The 27,606-nt window shown below is 34.2% G+C and overlaps 2 protein-coding genes across 3 annotated transcripts; one reads left to right on the top strand and one right to left on the bottom strand.

Moving 5' to 3' along the window:
* On the top strand, window positions 1-22,122 carry LOC102804357 (tubulin-specific chaperone cofactor E-like protein). Its single transcript, XM_085507919.1, has 10 exons — window positions 1-326; window positions 1,683-1,760; window positions 2,650-2,841; window positions 3,503-3,641; window positions 4,389-4,482; window positions 9,505-9,964; window positions 12,421-12,479; window positions 18,096-18,232; window positions 20,049-20,217; window positions 20,716-22,122. Exons 1-10 carry the CDS (start codon window positions 180-182, stop codon window positions 20,873-20,875), a joined length of 1,635 nt encoding a protein of 544 aa, XP_085364045.1. The 5' UTR covers window positions 1-179; the 3' UTR covers window positions 20,876-22,122.
* On the bottom strand, window positions 21,682-27,592 carry LOC100376252 (U11/U12 small nuclear ribonucleoprotein 25 kDa protein-like). Of its 2 annotated transcripts, XM_085507920.1 has the most exons (6): window positions 27,440-27,592; window positions 24,965-25,144; window positions 24,469-24,785; window positions 23,476-23,581; window positions 22,635-22,709; window positions 21,682-22,290 (listed from the first exon to the last, which is right to left on the bottom strand). In XM_085507920.1, the coding sequence occupies exons 3-6, from the start codon at window positions 24,716-24,718 to the stop codon at window positions 22,233-22,235; spliced, it is 489 nt and encodes a 162-aa protein (XP_085364046.1). In that variant the 5' UTR covers window positions 24,719-24,785; window positions 24,965-25,144; window positions 27,440-27,592; the 3' UTR covers window positions 21,682-22,232. The 2 variants fall into 2 exon arrangements, with proteins under 2 accessions (XP_085364046.1, XP_002731950.1); XM_002731904.4 differs by lacking the exon at window positions 24,965-25,144.
* Window positions 27,593-27,606: the final 14 nt, after the last annotated feature.

Genomic DNA, 27,606 nt, shown 5'->3' with positions numbered 1-27,606 from the left:
GCTCAGTCTTAATCAAGCGAGGAGTCTACGTCATTTCAAAACAAAGATGTTGTGGACTGTCCTCGGGAAATACGAACAAATTGAGTCACGTCTATAAACGGACCAATTAGCTAATTCTCATGAGAACACAACCTGACTACCACCGTTAAGCATAGACTGTTTAATGAATCGTTCGTAACATGGCTTATTTCACTGTAAATCTTGACTCCGATAGTGTTTTTGACGATGCCGACCAAGAGTTGTCAACAGGATCTGTTGGTGCAGATGATGGGGACTCCCCGACCAATGTGTCCTTTGTGCAGGCGTTGAAGCACAAATACTGTGAGGTAATATAGACTAGATGTATGAAGTTATCAACAACTCTTACAGTAAAAGAAATTATGTTCATGAACACCGGAAATTAATTCTAGTTTATGGTTTGGGGTAAATCTGCAGTGCCCGGTCGATATAATAATATTATTGTCCTTGTAAGCAAAGATATTCCTTTTCTATTGTCTTAGCTCATAATAATCAAAAATATTATTTTTTTAGTAACCGTTACCAGCTCATACTACCGATATCTGTAAAAAAAAAAATATTGCTGGGTAGATTAATTAAAAAGACTTGCTTTTAGCATTGCCATTGCACTGCCTCAACAGTTGATCCCTGCCTATACGTGTAATGTCATGGCTGAGTGTGACAAGAGAAATGCTGCAACCACCACAAAACTTATATAGTTTCGTCAGATTGTACAGGACAAAATTAGGACCTACAAACCTAAGGATGCACATGACAGCAAAGATAACCTTTTTATCAACTCAATACACACATTGGGTAACATTACAATTGTCATCTGATTCATGACCTTTTGCCTGGCTGGAAACTTAAAGGGCGGTAGTCGTCACGCCACGCATGCTCAAGATATATGGGTCTCATATAAACAAAGATGGAGACTTTAACTGTTGCGCAGATCAAGGAGTACAAACTAAGATGTTACCAAGCTTAAATTAAGTATTTTCAGGTGATTGGAAAGTATCAAAGGAATCACTGGCAGTAATTGGTGCTTGTCTCGCCCAGGTCAAACTTGTAATTTCAATTACATGTAGAAGAGCGCGTTAGATTGTGAGAAAATCAATGTTTATCAACAGAAATGTTGCACATGCGCAGCGCGATGACTACCGCCCTTTCAACTGAATTCTAGAAAGTATTTTGGGGTAATTCCACACTTAATAATGTGCTATAGATATTTTACGAGAGTTTATCTCAATGCAATATTCCTCTGTTCAAAGATCGGCATTGAGCTACATGTTTAAAAAAAGAATCTTTCAGATCTTGCAGTGGATGGAAAATCACCTATTGAAAGTGTGCTTTTTGATTTTTACTGTAGAATACTTTATCTTAGCTGGAATTAATTTTTGCTGAATAACTTTTTGGGTGTTTTGTATGGAATTTATTTTCACTGCTTTTTGACATTCAATGTAAAATATAGGAAAAAAGGTATATTCGCTGGATTTTATTTTCACTGCATTATTCCTTCAGCAAAAATAAAAAAAAATTATTCCAAGCGAAAATAACATTTTACAGTATATCTTCATTATATTTAGTGACTACATTCATGTTATTACTGCCACTGAGATTTTAGGTCATGGTGCTGGAATGCTTCTGATGATTTTTTTAAATACGTGTATTTTGTTTTTCTGTAGGAGTCACTTACATCATTGTACAAGAATACCTCAAGAAAAAGGTCGTCTTCAGCCGAATTAGGGTTTTTGCAAAATGTGGTAAAATATGTTTATTTTTTCTCACTGCCAGACATATTTTCATACAAATAAAAAAAATTATACCATTTTTGTTTTTATTTAAGCAGAAATAGGAAAAGCAGAAACAATGAAAATAAAAACATCATTTATGATAATATGCAGCTCAAATGATTATTATTACATATTTCAGGTTACTTGTCATTTGCCATGGAATAACTTTAGTTTTGTCTATCACTAATATGCAAATGAGATTAAATAATCTTTTCTAAAGGGAGATTGACAAAAATGCAGTCAAAAAAAAAAGTAGTACTACAGGCATTGCTGTGGTAACATGTTTTTACTTCGTACTAGTTTAGCGCCCTGCTCAGACTCTGAGTTATAGAATACATATGCCTAGCGCATTCACGACATAGCTGCGCGGTTTTTGAAAATGTTTGAAATGGGGACGCTTTCAACCAGCTCTTCATAATAAATAGACATGGCTCAAGGTGACCAGAAGGTGTTCGACATATAAAACATGTGACCAGCAATTTTTCATCTAATGCTTGTATCATTGTTCACCATGCTCGTCTTCGCATTATAGTGTATTTTGTCATTCATAGAACAAGGTACATCTTATGTTATTTAGAACATAATTCACTAATTTGGGCTCATATCAAGCGTTTGCTGTAAAATCAATAATCGCTGCTGCATATTTAAACTTAGTTCGATGACGAGTGAAATAATCTTATGGCGATAAAAACAATTTACCATCCCAGTACTGATGCCTTGTTAACAACCAACTCCCCGGGTAACTCTGATTTTGAACAAAAAATACAGTGAAACCAAGAGTGAGAATGAAAGAGTTGTAGTATCTTGTGTTGTTCCATTCTATGACATACTTTTTCTCTTTTTCTTTTCTCATCTTTAGGTACTTGGTGGTTTTGAGATCACATGTGCAGGTTTGCCGAAAGAGGGTTTAGTTACATTGTGTCCAAACGTTGTGGATCTTGACTTAGCTAAAAATGAGCTTGATTGCTGGTCAGAGGTGTTAGCAATCATGACTGAGCTTCCCTGTCTAAAGTTTGTTAATCTTAGTTTTAATAAACTAAAGAATGACAAGGTCAGTTGGTAAAAGATGCTTGCAACAATCCAATTCTGAAAATATAACCAATAAGAATGAGCCTTGTTAGAGACCAATCTCTGTCATGATTTCTGATTGGTTGTTGATCTTACAAGACTTGAATATACATGTATTTTGCATACTAGGTCATTTGAGGTGATGTACATTGAAAAAACTACTTCTGAATTTATTTGGACTTCAGTCCTTTACATTTCTACTTCATCTAGTATAACCAAGATATTTTGCTCACCGTTATCAATTTTCACTAATTTTCACTTGGCTAATCACGTACTAAGTTGGCATAAGGACAAATACTTATTAAGTCATAAAATTTGTCGGGTTTACCTTTGACAATCACTCCATTCCAATAAAGGTCTTGAATACACACTTTTACCAAATTTATTTTGATTTGGTTTTGAACAAAATAGCTACTATTTCATATTTATCGAAACTGAAACCTATTTAATTTATTATAATATTATGATTAGAACATGTAATTGTCAGCTTGGGGGACAAATTGTGACTTAGTGAAATTCTAATTTTTCCCGAATTGTTGTACTGATACACATTATTAATGAATGGCATTCAGTAAACACAGCTGCCTTCTGATACCCTATGTCAGTGATTCATGTGAATATAGAATTGTTCTTTAAATTTTCAGAAATGCATCAACAGTTATGGGAAAAGTTTCCCATTGGTTGAAAATCTTGTTCTGAATGGAACTGAAATTTCATGGCAAGATATGGCAGTGCTGGCAAAACTGATGCCAAGACTCAAAGAGCTTCATTTGTGTGGAAACGGTAAGTGTCCAGAAAGAGCTAGAAATAGACATCACTTCTATATCATAAAAAATTTGTTTAGACATCATTTCTGTAATATTTCAGTTATTCCTAGGCAGCGTGTAAATTTTCATTACTGTAAAACATGTCTTTTTCGCGAGCATGTCTTTTTAGCAAATTTAGCGAGAGAACTGATTCGCTAATTCAAGATGTCACTAATGGCTTTATTATAAATTCAAAATGGCCAAGGCTTAGGGATTTGTATACAGTAATCCCGAACGTAAAAATCTGGGGCGCTTCTTAATTACACTTGACAGTTTTTCTTTGTTTTTATGGAGGTGATAACTGCGCATTTGTTTTGACACACGACAGACAAGTATTGTGAAAACAGGAAATCAACAATGACAAGAAAGATTCGCTAAATCAACATTTCGCTATTACTTCATTTTACCGCAATTTTTCTACTAAAATTGCATCTTGCTTCTTCAACATGTTTTACAGTATATTCAGCACTACGTGGTATGAGCTAAAACCTGTGTCCAAGTTGAATAGTGGATTGTTGCGAAAGACAAATACATGTACAGTGTTCTCCCCACATAAATTGCTAGATAAGAATATGGTTGTTCAATGGCAGCTAGAAATCCCACGACAAGTATAGTTATTCCTAAAAAAATAAATAAAATAATGCAGTACTAATTATTTTTTCACAGTGATGTGCATGATGGAGATGTTATTCGTAATTTTTTTGTTTTATTATTCTCATGTCAGGATATAATGAAGTGGAATATCAAAGCAGACAGGATTTCTTAGATGCATTCTCATCTGTTCAATGTATAAGATTGAACAATAATAATATTGTCAAGTAAGTCTGTTGACTCGCTGCTTAAGGATACTCACTTAGATAGGATTTTCCCCAAACTTTGCTAAATTATTCTTTGTGATTGGCTGTTTTAAAAAATATATTACATTACAAATAAATTACATTACAACAGTATATATATACCCGTAAAATCTGTATTAGAAGCCGCATCCCTTATAGAAGTCGCACCCATTCTTTTTGAATAACTGATAACCAAAAATTCATCATTTCTCATATGTGTAGATGCTCTAATAGAAGCCACATCCCCTCTGTTGCATTGTACCATTTTAATAGAAGCCGCGGCTTCTAATACAGATTTTACAGTACCGGGGGGGTACATAGGCTCTGGTGCCATTTATTTGCCTTTCCAGTTTTGTTGATATTTCCAGTCCATATACAAATAGTTAACATGTCCTTGTTGTACTATATTTTACAATGATAACCTTTAATGTTTTATATTGTGAGTATATTTGACTGTTGTAATGTAATTTATTTGTAGGTTTGATAAAGGTGTTTACACCATCTACAGCGAAACATAACTTGAATGCAGTAATATCCGATGTCCAGCCAAGTCGTTGGAATGAGTGTAATCTATAACCAAAGTTATTGTTTTGTATTCATTTATATTTCCACTAGCATCAGTCAATGCTGATTGATCCGCCGCCACTGCTGATGAAGAATGAGAGCATTGGAGGTCAAAACCACTACATCCACCCACAACTTGATTTTATTTTTAGGCTCCCATAGTATCAGATCTGATGCCACATATCTACATTATTTAAACACCCAGAGATATGGGCTCCTATAATATCAGGTCTGATGCCACATATCTACCTTATTTTACATACCCAGACATATAGGCTCCCATAGTATCAGGTCTGATGCCACATATCTACCTTATTTTACATACCCAGACATATAGGCTCCCATAGTATCAGGTCTGATGCCACATATCTACCTTATTTTACATACCCAGACATATAGGCTCCCATAGTATCAGGTCTGATGCCACATATCTACCTTATTTTACATACCCAGACATATAGGCTCTCATAATATCAGGTCTGATGCCACATATCTACCTTATTTTACATACCCAGACATATAGGCTCTCATAATATCAGGTCTGATGCCACATATCTACCTTATTTTACATACCCAGACATATAGGCTCCCATAGTACCAGGTCTGATGCCACATATCTACCTCATTTTACACACCCAGACATATATGCTCTCATAATATCAGGTCTGATGCCACATATCTACCTTATTTTACACACCCAGACATATAGGCTCCCATAGTATCAGGTCTGATGCCACATATCTACCTTATTTTACATACCCAGACATATAGGCTCCCATAGTATCAGGTCTGATGCCACATATCTACCTTATTTTACATACCCAGACATATAGGCTCCCATAGTATCAGGTCTGATGCCACATATCTACCTTATTTTACATACCCAGACATATAGGCTCCCATAGTATCAGGTCTGATGCCACATATCTACCTTATTTTACATACCCAGACATATAGGCTCCCATAGTATCAGGTCTGATGCCACATATCTACCTTATTTTACATACCCAGACATATAGGCTCCCATAGTATCAGGTCTGATGCCGCATATCTACCTTATTTTACATACCCAGACATATAGGCTCCCATAGTATCAGGTCTGATGCCGCATATCTACCTTATTTTACATACCCAGACATATAGGCTCTCATAATATCAGGTCTGATGCCACATATCTACCTTATTTTACATACCCAGACATATAGGCTCCCATAGTATCAGGTCTGATGCCGCATATCTACTGTATTTTACACACCCAGACATATAGGCTCTCATAATTTCAGGTCTGATGCCACATATCTACCTTATTTTACATACCCAGACATATAGGCTCCCATAGTATCAGGTCTGATGCCGCATATCTACTGTATTTCACACACACTGACATAAGACTCCTATAGTATCAGATCTGATGCCACATATCTACCTTATTTTACACACCCATCCATAGGCTCCCATAGTATCAGGTCTGATACCACATATCTACCTCATTTTACACACCCAGACATATATGTTCCCATAGTATCAGGTCTTACGCCACACATCTACCTTATTTTACACACTCAGACATATGGGCTCCCATAGTATCAGGTCTGATGCCACATATCTACCTTATTTTACATACCAGGACATATAGGCTCCCATAGTATCAGGTATGATGCCACATATCTACCTTATTTTACATACCAGGACATATAGGCTCCCTTAGTATCAGGTCTGATGCCGCATATCTACTGTATTTTACACACCCAGACATATAGGCTCTCATAATATCAGGTCTGATGCCACATATCTACCTTATTTTACATACCAGGACATATAGGCTCTCATAATATCAGGTCTGATGCCACATATCTACCTTATTTTACATACCCATACATATAGGCTCTCATAATATCAGGTCTGATGCCACATATCTACCTTATTTTACATACCAGGACATATAGGCTCCCTTAGTATCAGGTCTGATGCCGCATATCTACTGTATTTTACACACCCAGACATATAGGCTCTCATAATATCAGGTCTGATGCCACATATCTACCTTATTTTACATACCAGGACATATAGGCTCCCTTAGTATCAGGTCTGATGCCGCATATCTACTGTATTTTACACACCCAGACATATAGGCTCTCATAGTATCAGGTCTGATGCCACATATCTACCTTATTTTACGCACCCAGACATATAGGCTCCCATAGTATCAGGTCTGATGCCACATATCTACCTTATTTTACATACCCAGACATATAGGCTCTCATAATATCAGGTCTGATGCCACATATCTACCTTATTTTACATACCCAGACATATAGGCTCCCAAAGTATCAGGTCTGATGCCACATATCTACCTCATTTTATATACCCAGACATATAGGCTCCCATAGTATCAGGTCTGATGCCACATATCTACCTTATTTTACATACCCAGACATATAGGCTCCCATAGTATCAGGTCTGATGCCATATATCTACCTTATTTTACATACCCAGACATATAGGCTCTCATAGTATCAGGTCTGATGCCACATATCTACCTTATTTTACATACCCAGACATATAGGCTCTCATAATATCAGGTCTGATGTCACATATCTACCTTATTTTACATACCCTGACATATATGCTCTCATAATATCAGGTCTGATGCCACATATCTACCTTATTTTACATACCCAGACATATAGGCTCTCATAATATCAGGTCTGATGCCACATATCTACCTTATTTTACATACCCAGACATATAGGCTCTCATAATATCAGGTCTGATGCCACATATCTACCTTATTTTACATACCCAGACATATAGGCTCCCATAGTATCAGGTCTGATGCCACATATCTACCTTATTTTACACACCCAGACATATAGGCTCTCATAAAATCAGGTCTGATGCCACATATCTACTGTATTTTACACACCTGTACATATAGGCTCCCATAGTATCAGGTCTTATGCCACATATCTACTGTATTTTTCACACCTGTACATATAGGCTCCCATAGTATCAGGTCTTATGCCACATATCTACTGTATTTTACATACCCAGACATATAGGCTCCCATAGTATCAGGTCTGATGCCACATATCTACCTTATTTTACATACCCAGACATATAGGCTCTCATAATATCAGGTCTGATGCCACATATCTACCTTATTTTACATACCCAGACATATAGGCTCCCATAGTATCAGGTCTGATGCCACATATCTACCTTATTTTACATACCCAGACATATAGGCTCTCATAATATCAGGTCTGATGTCACATATCTACCTTATTTTACATACCCAGACATATAGGCTCTCATAATATCAGGTCTGATGCCACATATCTACCTTATTTTACATACCCAGACATATAGGCTCCCATAGTATCAGGTCTGATGTCACATATCTACCTTATTTTACATACCCAGACATATAGGCTCTCATAATATCAGGTCTGATGCCACATATCTACCTTATTTTACATACCCAGACATATAGGCTCCCATAGTATCAGGTCTGATGCCACATATCTACCTTATTTTACACACCCAGACATATAGGCTCTCATAAAATCAGGTCTGATGCCACATATCTACTGTATTTTACACACCTGTACATATAGGTTCCCATAGTATCAGGTCTTATGCCACATATCTACTGTATTTTTCACACCTGTACATATAGGCTCCCATAGTATCAGGTCTTATGCCACATATCTACTGTATTTTACACACCTGTACATATAGGCTCCCATAGTATCAGGTCTTATGCCACATATCTACTGTATTTTACACACCTGTACATATAGGCTCCCATAGTATCAGGTCTTATGCCACATATCTACTGTATTTTTCACACCTGTACATATAGGCTCCCATAGTATCAGGTCTTATGCCACATATCTACTGTATTTTACACACCTGTACATATAGGCTCCCATAGTATCAGGTCTTATGCCACATATCTACTGTATTTTACACACCTGTACATATAGGCTCCCATAGTATCAGGTCTTATGCCACATATCTACTGTATTTTACACACCTGTACATATAGGCTCCCACAGTATCAGGTCTTATGCCACATATCTACTGTATTTTACACACCTGTACATATAGGCTCCCATAGTATCAGGTCTTATGCCACATATCTACTGTTTTTTACACACCTGTACATATAGGCTCCCATAGTATCAGGTCTGATGCAATCTTATCAACACTGTGTCTCATGGAATGTACCGGTATATACATGTATAATTGTATACTATTTGCTACTCATGTGTCTTTTCTTTGAATATTGTAACATCTATATCGGTAGCTTTGTTTTTTTTGAGTGTTTTTGTAATTGTCAATGCATGCCTGATGAAAAGTTTGGTACTTTTTGTATTATACATTGTGCCAGTGTTGATGTAATTTCATGTCACTAATGATTTTATCTTGCAGTTGGAAAGACATATTGCCAATTGGTGTACTACCTTCACTGACCTCGCTTATTTTATCTGAAAATCCGTTGAAAAATGTGGAACATATGGAAAATATTGAACTAGGAGAAAGCTCAAATGATCAATCAGATGAAGAATTGATCACAGTGGTGGAAAATTTCTTGGAATCTGTGGTTACCAGTGTCATCAACCAAAACTATTTACAACAAAGTGAGGAATCAATGCAGGTGATAAAGGATAATATTGAAAATGAAAATACTTTCTGTGAGAATGAATTGGAGAGTGCACTTTCAGGGAAGTATTCCACCCCCATTGAATGCGAAACCAAAGTCTGTGATCATCATAGTGATAAGCCATTTGCATCACTGAATACACTGTGTGTCAGTGAGACAAACATCTCTGACTGGAACGTATTTACGGAATTGACAAAGTTTCCTAAACTTAACAATTTGAGGATAAAGGTATGCTATGTAGATATCCATATTTCTTCTGCTTTTAAAATGTTTTGTAGAAACTTTAGTGTGTATTTTTTGACTCCCGTGTGCGAAGCACAAAAAGGGAGTCTTTGCAGTTAGTGTGTCTGTATGTGTGTGTGTGTGTGTGTATGTGTGTCCGTCTGTTCCACTGATATCTCAAGAACCATACATCAGTTTTTGATGAAACTTGGTGCATAGATGCTCTGGGCCAATGCGCAGATTTGATTAGGTTTTGGTAAAAATCCATGCATATTAATTACCTAATTTGCATAATGATTAATCAATTTTTAATGATTAATCAGCTTTTCCACTAATATCTCAAGTACTAATCATCACATTTCAATAAAACTTGGTACATAGATGTCATAGGACACTGCACAAACCTGAAAGTTTTTAGGGTAATATCAGTAAATATTAATTACCTAATTAGCATAATTAATTAATTTTCAGCTTTTGATATTTCAAGTAGTAATTGTCACATTTCAATGAAACTTGGTACATAGATGTCATAGGACACTGCACAGACCTGATAGTTTTTAGGGTAATATGAGTACATATTAATTACCTAATTTGCATAATTAATTAATTTTCAGCTTTTGATATTTCAAGTACTAATCATCACATTTCAATGACACTTGGTACATAGATGTCATAGGACACTGCACAGACCTGATAGTTTTTAGGGTAATACGAGTACATATTAATTACCTAATTAGCATAATTAATTAATTTTCAGCTTTTGATATTTCAAGTAGTAATCATCACATTTCAATGAAACTTGGTACATAGATGTCATAGGACACTGCACAGACCTGATAGTTTTTAAGGTAATATGAGTACATATTAATTACCTAATTTGCATAATTAATTAATTTTCAGCTTTTGATATTTCAAGTAGTAATCATCACATTTCAATGACACTTGGTACATAGATGTCATAGGACACTGCACAGACCTGATAGTTTTTAAGGTAATACGAGTACATATTAATTACCTAATTTACATAATTAATTAATTTTCAGCTTCTGATATTTCAAGTAGTAATCATCACATTTCAATGAAATTTGGTACATAGACATCATAGGACACTGCACAGACCTGATAGTTTTAGGCTAATATCAGTATATATTAATTAGCTAATTTGCATAATTAATTAATTTTCAGCTTTTGATATTTCAAGTAGTAATCATCACATTTCAATGACACTTGGTACATAGATGTCATAGGACACTGCACAAACCTGATAGTTTTTAGGGTAATATGAGTACATATTAATTATCTAATTTGCATAATTAATTAATTTTCAGCTTTTGATATATCAAGTAGTAATCATCATATTTCAATGAGACTTGCTACATAGATCTTCTAGGATTATGCAGAGACCTAATTAGTTTTAATTGGATATTAATTACCTAATTTGCATAATGTTCCACTGATATATAAAGAACCACAAATTGGATTTTAATGAAACTTTTAAAGAGAACTATGCAGAAACCCAATTAGTTTTTGGTAAATATTTATGCTTATTAATCTCCTAATTAACATAATTAATTAACACTGATATCTCAATTACTGATCATCACATTTGAATAAAATTTGGTACATAAATGCTCTAGGACAATAGACAGGCCTGATTAATTTTGGGTTAAAATTTGTTCATATTAATTCTCTAATTAGCATAATAATTCATAATTTTTTTGTTCTGTTCTGTTCATATTAGTTACCTGATGTACATAATTAGTTTTCAGCTTTTCTATCAATATCTCATGTACAAGTAATTTTGAATTAATTTTTAATGTGTCTTCAATACTCTCAGCACACGGGAGTTCTTTCTAAGCTTTCTTTGATTAGTTGTTAGACTGACAACATAGCTTTATGTATATCATATTGCACAAAGGATGGGAGAGACCCAAACCTTACATATGTATGTATATGACATGCTGGATTGTGAGGACTTACCAGGGTACCTTGAACAATTGACACATATTACTTATTATTATACTTCTGTCATAATTTTGCAGTATTTTACAAGGTATTTTCATCCTACCATATAAAGAGATGCAAATTCCAAATATGAAATGATTACGCACGTAAGCGTCCTCTAATAATAAAAACAAACATGCCTGCCACCAGGGTCTAACTGGACTCCGCACAAAGAAGTTGGCTGATTCTGTTCTAAATATTTTGAATTTCGGCATTCCCATGATGTATCCTTGGTAGGAAAAGATGTATAATAATAATAAGGTTATTACGAGGATACCTCAAAATATGCATGAAGACAGTACATCGCCGTATCAACCTTCGCTGCGCGCCGGTTGATACACCAGCTGTACTGTCTTTGTGCATAATTTGAGGTATCCTCATAATAACCTCATATTATGCAAGCACTCATATGCTGAATATAGTTTAACTGTTTCTGTATTATTTTAACACTCGTCCAGGGTATCAAGCTCGTGGAAGACTTGACTTCAGAAGAAAGAAGACAGTTATTCTTGGCTAGGTATATACTATGATATTGATGCTATAGTTCTAGATGTCCCAGTCCATAACTGTTTTTACTGAGTGTGCACCAGTCTTAATTCTGCGATAGAAAGAGAAACTGATTGTAAAACTTCAATCACTAATCAGATTTATACACATAAAAACACATTGAAATAGCTACATGCCATTTTAGCGAATTTGGTTCAATACATGAATTACCAAAATCTTATTTTAGCTAAAATGCCAACAATCTCATTGCGAGAATATACTTTATTCTAAATTAGCGACATCTTGAATTAGCAAAATTACAGGTTAGCTAAATTAGCTAAAATAACATGCTAGCTAAAAAGATGTGTTTTACAGTATTTCCTGCAATGTATGTCTTGCTACCAAGATGACACAAATTATATTTTGTCCTTCATCTGTGTGTATGAATAAAACCAGACAGGTTTTTCAAATAGAAAACAAACATTTTGTAACTTCAATAACCCAGAATCCTAAACTGAAAATTAACTGGTGTGGTAAATTAGTAAAATCTCTGCAAGAAATGTGCATTTACATGCAAAATTGACACTATCATGTACATGGTATCCTAGCAACTAGAAAACAACACTCATTCAACATACTAGTGCCTAAAAATGCAAATTGGGTATGGATCATCTAAACATGTTTTTGACTCCCGTGTGCGAAGCACAAAAGGGAGTCTTTGCAGTTACCCTGTCTGTATGTCTGTATGTCTGTATGTATGTATGTATGTATGTATGTATGTATGTATGTCACTTTTTTTGTTCCACCGTTATCTCAAGAACCACTAATCAAATTTTGGTGAAACTTGGTACATAGATGCTCTGGGATAATGCGCAGAGTTGATTAGGTTTTGGTAAAAATCTATGAATATTAATTACCTAATTTGCATGATAATTAGCTGATTTTTAGCTGTTCCAAGACTTTTCCACTGATATCTGAAGAACCACTAATTGGATTTTGATGAAATTTGGCACATGGATGCTCTGAACTAGTGCGCAGATTTGATTAGTTTTGGGTAAATTCTATGAATATTAATTACCTAATTTGCATGATAATTAACTGATTTTAAGCTGTACTATGACTGTTCCACTGATTTTTGAAGAACCACTCATTGGATTTCAATGAAACTTGGCACATGGATGCTCTGAACTAATGCGCAGATTTGATTAGTTTTGGGTAAAAATCTGTTAATATTATTAATTACCTAATTTACATAATGATTAATCAATTTTCGGCTTTTCCACTGATATCTCAAAGTACTAATAACATTTCAATAAAACTTGGTACATAGGTGTCATATGACACTGCACATACATGATAGTTTTTAGGGTAATATCAGTACATATTAATTACCTAATTTGCATAATTAATTAATTTTCAGCTTTTGATATTTCGAGTAGTAATGATCACGTTTCAATGAAACTTAGTACATAGTTACTTGAGGACTGTGCAGAGACCTAATTACTGTAGAATACTTTATTTTCGCTTGGAATTTATTTTCGCTATTTTGGCTGAATGGATGATTCCGTGAAAATAAAATCCAGCGAATATACTTTTTTTCCTATATTTCACATTAAATTCATCAAAAATCAGTGAAAATAAGTTCCATACAAAACGCCCAAAAAGCCTTTTCAGCGAAAATTAATTCCAGCGAAAATAAAGTATTCCACAGTAGTTTTTGGGTAAATATTTGTGCATATTAATCACCTTATTAGCATAATTAGTTAATTTTCAGCTTTTCACCTGATATCTCAAGTACTAATCATGACATTTCAATGAGACTTGCGACATAGATATTCTAGGACTATGCAGAGACCTGATTAATTTTGGGATAAATAATTGTTCCTATTAATTACCTAATTTGCATAATTAGTTAATTTTTTGCTGTTCTATGATATCTAAAAACCACTCATTGGATTTCAATGAAACTTTTAAAGAGTACCCATCACATTTCAATGAACCTAAGACTATGCACCATATTAGTTTTTGGTAAATATTTATGCTTCTTAATCACCTAATTAACATAATTAATTAATACTGATATCTCAAGTATTGATCATCACATTTGAATAAAACTTGGTACATAAATGCTCTAGGACAATAAACAGTCTGATTAATTTTGGGTTAAAATCTGTTCATAATAATTCTCTAATTAGCATAATAATTAATATTTTTTTGGTTCTAATCACATTTCAATGAAACTTGGTACATTTTGCAGACCTTATTAGTTTTACACTTAAATCTGTTCATATTAGTTACCTTATTTGCATAATTAGTTTTCAGCTATTCCATCAATATCTCAAGTATAAGTAATTTTGAATTAATTTTTAATGTGTCTCCAAAACTCTCAGCACACGGGAGTTCTTTCTAAGCTTTCTTTGATTTCCTATTATATGACTTTATTTACAAACTTAATAAATATATCAAAATTGTGGGATGCGAGTGCATGGTAGATTTAATACACCATATGAGCCAATCTGATTAAAATCTGATGTAGTGTACGGGCTTTAATTATTTTGGCTATAAACTTATTTTAATTATATTTTTTTATTACTTTTGTTATTAATGCCTTTATATTTTACTTTTTATGTTTTTTTTAATTCCGCCCTACATACATCTGATCCGACGTCTATGTAAGTCCCGTTCAAATCTTGCGTAAGGAACAGCCAATCACAGCCCCCTTTTATACAGGTTGTCGGTTGCTTACTTTTCAGTGTAGCGATACTCTACGGGCAATCTTTCTGTACATTATATTTTGCCCACTTGAATAAACCATTAATAGAAAATTGCTAGTATATTTTTATTTACAAAAGAAATTCCACAGCATTTTACAATTTTTGTCATTACATTGAATATTTTTTTCACTTCCAACAAATGTGTTACACGTCCTGATACATCTTCGCCAGCCAAGGTTCGTTTATTCAGTCATCGCTTCAATTTTACATCAAACACTGAGCATAATTATTTAGAATGGAAGCAAAAAAATAAGTAAATCGTAATGATTAGAATACTGTAAACAATGCAAACTGATTTTAAATTGTATAATGGTCATCGGTCCACGGCATTGACGCAGAAAATTGGAGCAAAAAAATGTTTCCTGATCAATATTGCGATGTGTTTCAAATAAAAAATATTTTATTCCAGTCCAAATCAGCTCAGTTACTTTAAAAACCGACCGTCAACAAAACATCACCTGTCTCCAGGGCAAGCAACTGGAAAAAGACACCGGTGTTTGGTTGAACCGGTGGAAACAAAATCGTCACTCCCAGAATAATTACGCAAAATAACGATCTAAACTCGAACCTTTCGAGCCACAATATAAACATAACAAAATGACTTTCGTTGCATTTGACAATGATAAACTTACCGAAAAGCAGTGTTTTTCTCGGTCGCTAACGTCTGTATAATCCACCATTTTATTTGAGTATGTTTGCCACCCGACTCTGCCCGGTGACATCATCATGTGCGCTATAGAAGGAGGTCTGTGATTCGTTGACTAAAATCGTCGATAGTGGGTCTCGTTGAAATCTCGTTACATAGGCATCGGGTCAGATGTATGTAGGGCGGAATTAAAAAAAATCTCAAAATCAAAGTAAAATAATAAAATAAAAAGGCATTAATAACAAAAGTAATAAAAGATAAAATTAAAATAAGTTTATAGCCAAAATAATTAAAGCCCGTACCCTACGATTTTAATCAGATTGCATATGAGCTACATTTTTTGAGGTGCCCATTTTGGATTTTTTTTTTTTTTTGCAAATTACGGAAATTGCCCACTGGTATTATTAGCTCCGCTGTCGACAAAGTCGACACAGCGGAGCTGTTCATATTACTGATTGTCTGCCGTCATCCGTCGTCGTTGGCGGCGTCAGCTTTACAATTTCAACTTCTTCTTCGAAACCGCAAGTCAGAATGTTTTCAAATTTGATATGCAAGTACCTTGGATGGTTCTTTCATGTCAAAATCTCAAATTCTCTATTTTTGGTGAATATTTTTGTCATTTTTGGTAAAAAGTGATATTTTTGACTTCTTGTAAAAAACCTCAAGTCCGGTTACTTTGATATTATATATATAGGTACTACATGTGGACCTCTTTTAGATTTGTTCATTTCGTGATGATATCTTCAATTCTCTAATTTTGGTGAAAATGTTTGTCATTTTTTGTAAAAAGTTATATTTTCAACTTCGTGTTAAAAACCGCAAGTCCGATTGCTTTGATATTACATACATAGGTACTACATGTGGTTCTAACTCAGATTTGTTCATTTCATGATGATATCTTTAATTCTCTAATTTTGGTGAATATTTTTGTCATTTTTGGTAAAAAGTGATATTTTCAACTTCTTGTCAAAAACCACAAGTCCAATTGCATATTGTTCATTTTCTAATGATATCTTTATTTGAAATGTGCATTGCTAACAGCGGAGCTATCTCAGTCGAGAGGCTGCTTGTTATGACTTTAAACACCCTGGAGACCTTACATAAACTTCCAAACCCTATATGGCCCACTTACTTACCAGATTCAAATTTGCAATTTTTGTCATTAAAATCTAAATATTTCAAACAATACTGCCAGTGTTTCAAAACAATATTCTATGTTAATTTTTACTGTTCAGTCATACTCTAGATATCAATCAAATTAGATCTATCATATGTTGATTTTTTGTTGCTTTTAATACTTTTTAGCTTCGCTGTCGACTTTGTCGAGCGGAGCTTATCATATGAGTGATTGTCCGTGTCAATGTTTTACTTTTTCGACTTCTTCTTGAAAACTACAAGCCTGAATGCTTTAATACTTGGTGTATATGTACCTTGGGTAGACCTCTCTCAGGTTTGTTCATTTCATGATGATATCTTCAATTCTCTAATTTTAGTGAATATTTTTGTCATTTTTGTTAAAAAGTGATATTTTCGACTTCTTGTTAAAAATCGCAAGTCTAATTGCTTCGATATTACATATATAGGTACTACATGTGAACCACTCTCAGATTTGTTCATTTTGTAATGATATCTTTATTTCTCTAATTTTGGTGAATATTTTTGTCATTTTTAGTAAAAAGTGATATTTTCGACTTTTTGTTAAAAACTGCAAGTCCAATTGCTTTGATATTACATATATAGGTACTACATGTGGTCCTCGCTCAGATGTGTTCATTTCGTGATGATATCTTTAATTATCTAATTTTAGTGAATATTTTTGTAATTTTTGGTAAAAAGTGATATTTTCGACTTCTTGTTGAAAACCGCAAGTCCGATTGCTTTTATATTACATATATAGGTACTACATGTGGACCCCTTTCAGATTTGTTAATTTCGTGGTGATATCTTCAATTATCTAATTTTTATGATTATTTTTGGTGAAAAGTGATATTTTTGAATTCTTGTTGAAAACAGCAACTCCTATTGCTTTGATACTATACATATTGTTCATTTTCTAATGATATCTTTATTTGAAATGTGCATTGCTAACAGCGGAGCTATCTCAGCCAACAGGCTGCTTGTTTGTTGTTCAGCACAAAAAATTCATCATATTTTGGGTCTGGGAGGTTTGTGTATGTTTGCTTAATTACCTAAAAAGCCTGAACTACTTTTCTATCTAATACTTCAGCCTGCCGAGAATTAAGATACTGAATGGGAGTGAAGTATCAGGCAATGAAAGAGAGAAAGCTGAGATTCATTATGTGAGGTATTTTGCAGATGAAGAATCTCCACCGAATAGATACCATGAGCTTACCAAGATATATGGTGAATATTTGACAAGGGGGATTACATGACCGTGATTGTACATAGTTGCCTTTATGAAAAGAGTCCATAGAATTCAATGTATTTCTATGGAGAATAAATGAAATTCTATTATAGTAACTCAATAATTAGTTTTTATAATAAATAATACAATCCCTCAACATACTTGCCAGTAGTTTATAGATAACCACCAAGGTTGAATTTTGTGTTGTACTTACTAGAGTTGTCTGTAGTACTGAAAGACGCTCATTGTATTTGTTATACTGTAAAAAAACTCATTGTATGTTGGAAATTCTTCTCTGAACATAAGTTTAAATCTAGTACAAATTTAGTGCCATTTTATTGTGATCAAACCTGAAACACTGTTTATCAACATATTTCAAAGAACCCCTATCATATTTTGTTAGCTTGTATATATTGCCACAATCGAATACATTACAGCAGGTATAAACAGTCACAACCAAATACACTACAGCATGTTTATACCATCACAACCTAATACACTACAGCAGGTTTATACCATCACAACCTAATACACTACACCAGGTTTATACCATCCCAACCTAATACACTACACCAGGTTTATACCATTCCAACCTAATACACTACAGCACGTTTATACCATCACAACCTAATACACTACAGCATGTTTATACCATCACAACCTAATACACTACACAAGGTTTATACCATCACAACCTAATACACTACAAAAGGTTTATACCATCCCAACCTAATACACTACACCAGGTTTATACCATCCCAACCTAATACACTACACCAGGTTTATACCATCCCAACCAAATACACTACAGCATGTTTATACCATCACAACCTAATACACTACACAAGGTTTATACCATCCCAACCTAATACACTACACCAGGTTTATACCATCCCAACCTAATACACTACAGCAGGTTTATACCATCACAACCTAATACACTACAGCAGGTTTATACCATCACAACCTAATATACTACACCAGGTTTATACAATCCCAACCTAATACACTACAGCATGTTTATACCATCCCAACCTAATACACTACAGCATGTTCATACCATCACAACCTAATACACTACACCAGGTTTATACCATTCCAACCTCATACACTACAGCATGTTTTTACCATCCCAACCTAATACACTACACCAGGTTTATACCATCACAACCTAATACACTACACCAGGTTTATACCATCCCAACCTAATACACTACAGCATGTTTATACCATCACAACCTAATACACTACAGCAGGTTTATACCATCACAACCTAATACACTATAGCAGGTTTATGCCATCACAACCTAATACACTATAGCAGGTTTATACCATCACAACCTAATACACTATAGCAGGTTTATACCATCACAACCTAATACACTATAGCATGTTTATACCATCACAACCTAATACACTATAGCAGGTTTATACCATCCCAACCTAATACACTACAGCATGTTTATACCATCCCAACCTAATACACTACACCAGGTTTATACCATCCCAACCTAATACACTACAGCAGGTTTATACCATCACAACCTAATACACTACAGCATGTATATACCGCCACAATCTAATACACTACTGCTACAACCTGATGCATTACTGCTGGTCTATCCCACCGAAACCTAATGCAATATGTGAAGATCTACATCACTACAACATCATGCACTGCAGCCAGTCTTTATTCCTACAACCTGAAACACTTTATATATAATGGTCTTCATTATCAGTCGCTACCAATGAGTTTGTTGTACTGAGATAAGATCCCTTAACACATCAACTGATAAATTAAGTATTTGTTTACAGGTAAACTTGAAAAGAATTACAAGTTATACATGAGAAAGCCTTTTAAGAGAGATGCAGATATAAAAATCATGTACAATGGTAAATGTGTTGATGAAATTCATGTGAAGCTTAAAGACGCTATTGGCAAACTGAAATCAACATGTTCAAATCTAACATCTCTACATAGAAGGTAATTAAAATTGTCAATTTTTGAACATTTGTGCTCTGGGTGGGATTGGGGATATTTAGTGTGGCACTCCATTTGTGCTCCTGGAGGGAAGAGATACTCTGAAAGGCAAGGATGTTCTTAGTTGCATTTCAGGTGTAGAGTGGTGTTTAGGCAATTAAACATAAACAGATGTTAATCTTTTTACTACCAGTTCCCTCTTTTCATTACAAATTCACAAAATAGTTCCATTTATAGTTTGCACTTTTCTTCAGAAGATTGGGACAAAAACAGCTAATTTTTTGAGTAAAAACTGAAAATTTAATATGTTGTCTGTTGGCTCCAGAATTAGGGTTCATTTCAATAAATATTGTAAATTTTTTTGGCAAAAAATTCTGGTAGTGAAAAGGTTAATATGGTCACTTTGGGCAGGTGGTTGCTAGTTTTAATTCCAGATTGTGATTAAAACTTTATAAATTAATCTTCTTTGTTTTTATCTAAGAATAGTGTATTTCTTTCCAGACACATACGCATGTTTCACATGTCTAAGAACGTAGTAGATGACAATGGAGAACCAGTGTTCCAGGAATTATTCTTAGAATCACTACCAATGAGTCGATTTGATATCATGGATGGTGATGAGATATATGTGGAAAAGAAGCAATTTGAATACTATCGATAACGTATTGAGGCTGAACCGAGGAGCTCAGACCAATTATGTACTTCATAATCTCCTCAGAGAAGGATACACACAACAAAGATCATCTGTAATCGAATTGTCACATTTGTGGCTGTAAGAATTCGCTTTTGTGTTTATGACAAAAATTATTGTTATACATAACTATGTAATACATTTTAAATGGACTCAACCTTTTGACAGCTTATTTCATTCCAGATATTATTGAATTATTATTTACTATTTGAAGTGACATATATTGTGTAAAACACTTATCCTCGGGGCGGAGCTACGTCACGGACGTTCTACGTTGCCAAGACGCGTACAACTGTACCACGTATTTTTATGGGCTTTGTGCGGGCTGCTGAGGAGCGCGGAGCCGGTGAAAAATCGAGAAAACAGGAACCCAACTTTGAAGTAATCCTGAACAATCAAATTTATATGCGTTACACAAGCAGGGCTACCGGTAATCTTGTTACACTGTTCAGGGGAGTCTCAACAATCATCCCAAAGTACCGTTTTCAGCCCTTGTTTTCATCATGATGGTTGCAATGCGGTGAAAATGCCCAAATTATTGCCGGAATGTAGATTGTAAATACCGGTACCCCATGTTTTAGCGTATCACAAATGCACATGAACCGAAATGTTTTTTTTTTTTTTAACAATATATACTAATATTATCTTTTCAAACACAGCATGTACATATATTTTTTTTACATTCCGCGCTTGCTGACGATGTGTACCAGGTATGATAGAACAATATACCGATTCCTGTATGAAATGGATAAATCCAACTGACCTACACACTAGACTTTTAGTTTACAAAAAATTATTTATTTCACTTACTTTGAGATTACAAACTTAGTTACCATCATGTACTTTGAACATTCATATACATGTTTACATATAATTTCATCTTTAAAAACAATGTACTTCTATTCATACGAATTATGGAATGAGCTAGGGGGAATAAAACTGGTACTGTATGTCAAAAGTCATCAACAAATGATACTATTTTTTTAGAAATGAATTATATATTAATCCTTCTCAAGCTAGAATGTATTGCACACTATGGAACAGGTAATGTGACTTTTATAGTGCCACTGAATTTTTCTAATTCAAATATGGCTATGATAAACGCCAGAATGTAAGCGGCCATTTTTTTGTTTAGTAATTGTAAAATTGTATTGAAGTGTATATGTGTATATTTTGTTAGATGCAGTTTGGAAATAAAATCTTATGATATATCTGAATCTCGTGTTTCTTGCACAGATTTCTGTCAACATTTTCTTTCTATACTTATTATAGTCAATGAGAATTTTCCAGTGTTTACATTATGAAAGGAACATCTCGAGTCAGATTTCTATTGTATTCGATATCTCTTAACAAAAGTCACTTCATCTCGGTTCCTGATACCATAACTGTAAATAATCACAGAATAATGAAAGTTAACACTTTCCAAGAGTTCTTGTGAAATCTTAAATTTCCTTATAATAATTTGTTTTAAGGCCTTACTATCAGTAGTATTTAAAATACATGAAATCAATCAGATGTTAAGTGAGTTTTAAAATGAATATTCTGACCACATGATTATTATGTGTACATGCAATGTCTTTATTCATCTGGCACTTTACAGATGAGCTGCTTTAGTACTATTGGTCAAAAAGATAAAAAAATATGGAAATTGAAAGATAATTCTCATTTCTGTCGATACAGATGTATTTAACCCAAAACCATTTGCAATTTTAGACAACTACTAACTTACTCTTTTATCTTTTTATTGATTTCAGTTAGTTTTTCTTCTTCAAAACAAAGCCAGTAAGTCTTCCATATATATCGCCTAGTAAAAAAACAAAGTAACTGATATAAATTTATATAATGTATTACTGCAACTTTCTGGCCTTGTTTCTTAACCACTTTCTTTTCCTTAATTTTATCCACTATAATAATAAACACATGATAATGAGTTGTTATTACCTATTCAGCTTGACAGTTCAAAATGAGTTTGGTGTTTTACTGAAACAATAATTGATTGGAAGCAAAGGTACAGTCTATATAAAGATATGTCATCAAAATGATGGCACGTGTTCATCTGGGAGACGACTAGTATGACCTTTTGCATTTAGAGTAAAACGTCAAGCATGTATATAATAATCATTGTCTATATTTGATCTGACCTTCTTTGAATCAGTGTGTGTTATGAATAGACGCTGTTTATTTATTTAAAGCGAGAGGGTCGTCACCTGCACATGCGTCAGATGGCCATAGCGTGTCATCGTTTACAGACAAGCGTATACCCATGAGCCTTTGCATTTTAGCGTGTGTTGTTATCAATGCTTGGGACTCAATTCCCAAACGTGCGCAGGTGACGACCCTCGCGCTTTAAATAAAGAATACAATCAATATCATAATCAAATTGCCAAACTGCACTGATTGTTGATGTCTACTCAAATCAAAGATGGCGTGCCAACCAAAACACAAACTGGATTATATGCATGACAGATCAGTGATGATATTGAACCCAAATAAAATCAATCCAACATCATGATTTCTCACATGATTTTTATTGATTGATACATTGTCCAGAGATGAAACACCACACTTACCAGCTGATGAACTTATTCCCACCTTCTCTTTCAAGTTTCATAGTGAAATGCCTTTTTATTGCATTTCTCAAATCACGTACTGTGGCCCCCTGAAGAACGACTACGGCTGAAAGAAAATATATGCATTAAATAAGTTCTACTGTCAAATACTTTTTGGATGTTTTGTATGGAATTTATTTTTACTGATTTTTGACGAGTTAAATGCAAATTATAGGGAAAAAGGTATATGAAATCACTGAATTTTATTTTCATTGAATCATTACATCCCTCCAGTGAAAATAGCAAAAAATATTTTACAGTAACTCATCTTACAGTAATGCATTAGGAACTGTGAAAGTTCTTGAAAATTAGACTGACACCTCATGTTTTAATGCATCAATGTTAAAAGTAATTTTTCAATCTTAGCAGTGCATTGCTATACCGGTTTATGTGTTTTTACCTTTAAAAAATCTTAAGATTTACATTATTTATTTCCATAAATACAACATATACTCACTGTTCTGATATTCACATACATCTACTTTCGCACTACCGTACATAATGGATCTACAAGTAAACACAGCTTGGCTGGGGTTGTTTACTACACAAGACTTGCAAGGAAATAATCCCTTTTGTTTAGAAGCATATACTGTACTTGGGACTAAAAGGACCCCAATGAAATGTTTACTGTTAATGGAGGTACTGAAGTCGCTGTGACTGTAATCTCAATAGGACATGCAGGGTTCACCCCAGGATGTAAAAGAGTAGGGGTTCCCAACTACTTAATTTGTGATGAACAATAGAGATATTGAGCATAACAATAGAGGTGATTAACATAATATATTGTTATGCAAATTATCCTGGCATCGATAATTTAAATATGTGCAAAGCAAATGTATATTTCCTAGTTATTCCTCCCCCTCCTTTACTCATCCACGGCCCCTCAAGACTTCAGTTTACTGATACACAGAACAGTGCACTGAATGATACACTGATAACTGCAACCACACTTACGTATGACTTCACCATTTTGTTTACGGACTTTCACTGTCAATGCCTGTCCATATTCCAGTGCAATTTGATGATTAATTTCCTCCTCTGTGACGTCCAATGGTAAGTCGCTCAATAATGGGTCTTGTAGTATTTCTTTCATTCCATCATTGAATATCTCCATCGCTCTTTTATGGGAGACCGTAGATTCTTCTGCATCATGGTTGCTGGTTTCATTGACTGAATTCAGTTCCGTATCAGATGAGTCGTCCATAGTTAATACAATGCATACCACACAGTCAATCCAGTCAGCTGATATCAATTAGGCACAGCTGCATTTACTATCAAAGTAAAAAATTGTAATTGCTTAATTAATATGCAAATTACTTGAGATGATCAATTCTGTTATCAGTTATAATTCTGTGCATACATCAATCATGTACCAAATTTCAATGCATTTCTGCAAACAAATGCAAAGATATACAATGAAAATGCTGAAACTGATGATTATGATTTTTACCAAAATCTAACCAAGTCTGGAGTTCATAACATAGTAGCCCTGAACCAAGTCCTATTCCAATTCACCCAGAAGCATTTGCGATTTCAGTGGAACAACATCAGACAGAGTTTGGGCAGATATTCGATTTACTGTTCAATCCCGTACCAACACCAGATCACTATTCGTTTGATATTGTAACCACTAAAAGACATAATATGGACACAATGACAAATACTTTTGGTGATGATTTGTAATGGTTCAAGTACAGTGGACTATTCAATACTGACATCTCTCTACAAAATTATATCATGCATTCTAAAATACATGAATCCCACTTAGCACCTGACAATTAACAGTTAAAGAACGAGATTCGTCACCTGCGCATGCACTGGAATTGAGTCTCAAGCGATGATTACAACACACTCTAAAAATGCAAAGATTCATCTGACATAGCCATCTAAAGCATGCGCAGGTGACAAATCCCCCGCTTTAACGACAGTCATCAAATTACCATCCTTTAAAGATAATTAGACTACTGTAAAATCTGTATTAGAATCTGCGGCTTTTATTAAAATGGTACAACACAGGAAATGCAGCTTCTATTAGAGCATCTACACATATAAGAAATGGTGAATATTTAGTTCAAAATTGTTGAAAATGAATGGATGCAACTTCTATTAGGGATGCGGCTTCGAATACAGATTTTATGGTATTAAATCAAAATATTGGACTCACGAAGGTTCCAAGAAAATACAAATGGTGAACAGAAACCAGTCTCTACCAACTGTACTTAAAAACAGAAATAATTTCAAACATATAAACTTTTCTGATCAATCCATCAATGATTGCTGACCAATTTCAGCAAACACTTGAACATCTTGTACTTACATGTAAGTGTCTGATGGTTAAGAAAACTAGCAGAAGCCCATGCCAAGTAAGGAAAAAAATACATATTCATACTAATATCCAGTGTAATGTCTTAAAAGAAGGAGTTACAAGAAGTAGCTAACATCCAAGATACAAATAGCGTGGCAGAGCCGCCATTCTACCCCGAGAGACCACCAGGCTCAAAATCATTACCGCCATGCTTGATTTCTGAACCTTTACTATGGACCATTATTTCCACATTTATTGTTCTATGAGACGCATCCTCGCCATAAACAATAACCAACGAAAATCAGAAGAATGTTAAGTTTATTTGGGTCGGCATGTACTTGTTGCAAGTTGTAGTCTATTTATGTATTGTAATTCACTGATTTACCTTCCATGATGTTAGAGAACTTGAAAACCACTGCTACATGTATTAAGGCTCATGATTAGAAGACATTAATCAAGTTAAAGGCCTGTACAATATTGATCTTTTGACTTGACTGTTTTCTAGTAATGTACTCTATCAGAATGTATGTAAGAATGTTTTTAAGTATGTTCTCACATAATTTAAACAACGAGACACCGCAGCTATTCTAATGTATGTAAGAATGTATGTTTTTAAGTATGTTCCCACTTAAATTTATATAACCAAATGTCGGATCATTTACATGTGCATGAGAATAGCTGTGTTTAAGTACGTTCTCATGTAAATTTTAACAACGAGACATCGTATCAATTTCACTTACGTAAGAATGACTGTTTTTTTAAGTATGATCTCACGTAAATTTAAACAATGAGATACCGCAGTATTCTAACATACGTAAGAATGACTGTTTTTTAAGCACGATCTTCCGTAATTTAAAAATAACCAGATGTCAGATCATTTACATGTGCATGAAAATGTCTGTTTTTGAGTATGTTCTCATGTAAAATACGAAACATCGCATCAATTTCACATATGTAAGAATGACTGTTTTTAAGTATGCTATGTACGTGAGGAAGAAGCGAGAATGGTCAAAATTTTGATATACATGTATAAATAACTTGTGACACAGCATCTGAAAGTTCGTTTTGAAAAACACAAACTGCATTCATTTTTACTGCCTGATCTTATTTTAACTTTCTATTTTTACTTATTATTTTTATTACTTTTAGTCAAAAAATGAATTTGTAATTTCATTACGGTGTAATGAATTTTTATTATTAATATTATTAAGTACATGTAAGTAAGTAAAGTAAACTTTATTGACATTGTACCCTCTTTGGGGTATTAAATTGATTACAATAAAGTAAATATGTTTTAGAAAAACATAAACAATAACAAATAAATGATCAGATGAAGGAAAGTAAAATACAGTAATTAATAAAATAGCTAAATAATAGAAAGAAAAAAAAATATATGGTTGATAAGTTAGTTGTCCGGGGGGATATTCATATTGGGGGAGAGTGTCAGGCTTTAGCTTAGGGGTAAAAGGATTTATCGCCCCCCAAGACATTTACATGTGCACAAGCACCACTAAATTGTACACTGTCCCGACATATCCTCGGGGTCTCGATTGACTAGAAAAGTAAAGACCGCCTCGCCTGCGGTTTCCCTCTTTGATTTGTTAAGCAGTTTCCACTTACCACAACGTTGCCCGGGATAATGGATTAAAATAACATTTGACATTGATTCTGACTGTGATATCCAATATCATGGACTGTTTTGAGAATGTCCAAAATTTCGAAAAAAATGGCACGATTTATTTACGCACACAAGTCTGTAATGTAAGCCGCCATCTTTAAAAGTTTGT

The sequence above is a fragment of the Saccoglossus kowalevskii genome, chromosome 14 (genome assembly GCF_978046115.1).
Source record: "Saccoglossus kowalevskii chromosome 14, keSacKowa6.1, whole genome shotgun sequence".
Lineage (NCBI taxonomy): Eukaryota > Metazoa > Hemichordata > Enteropneusta > Harrimaniidae > Saccoglossus > Saccoglossus kowalevskii.
This window is presented reverse-complemented; position numbering and strand designations above follow the sequence as displayed.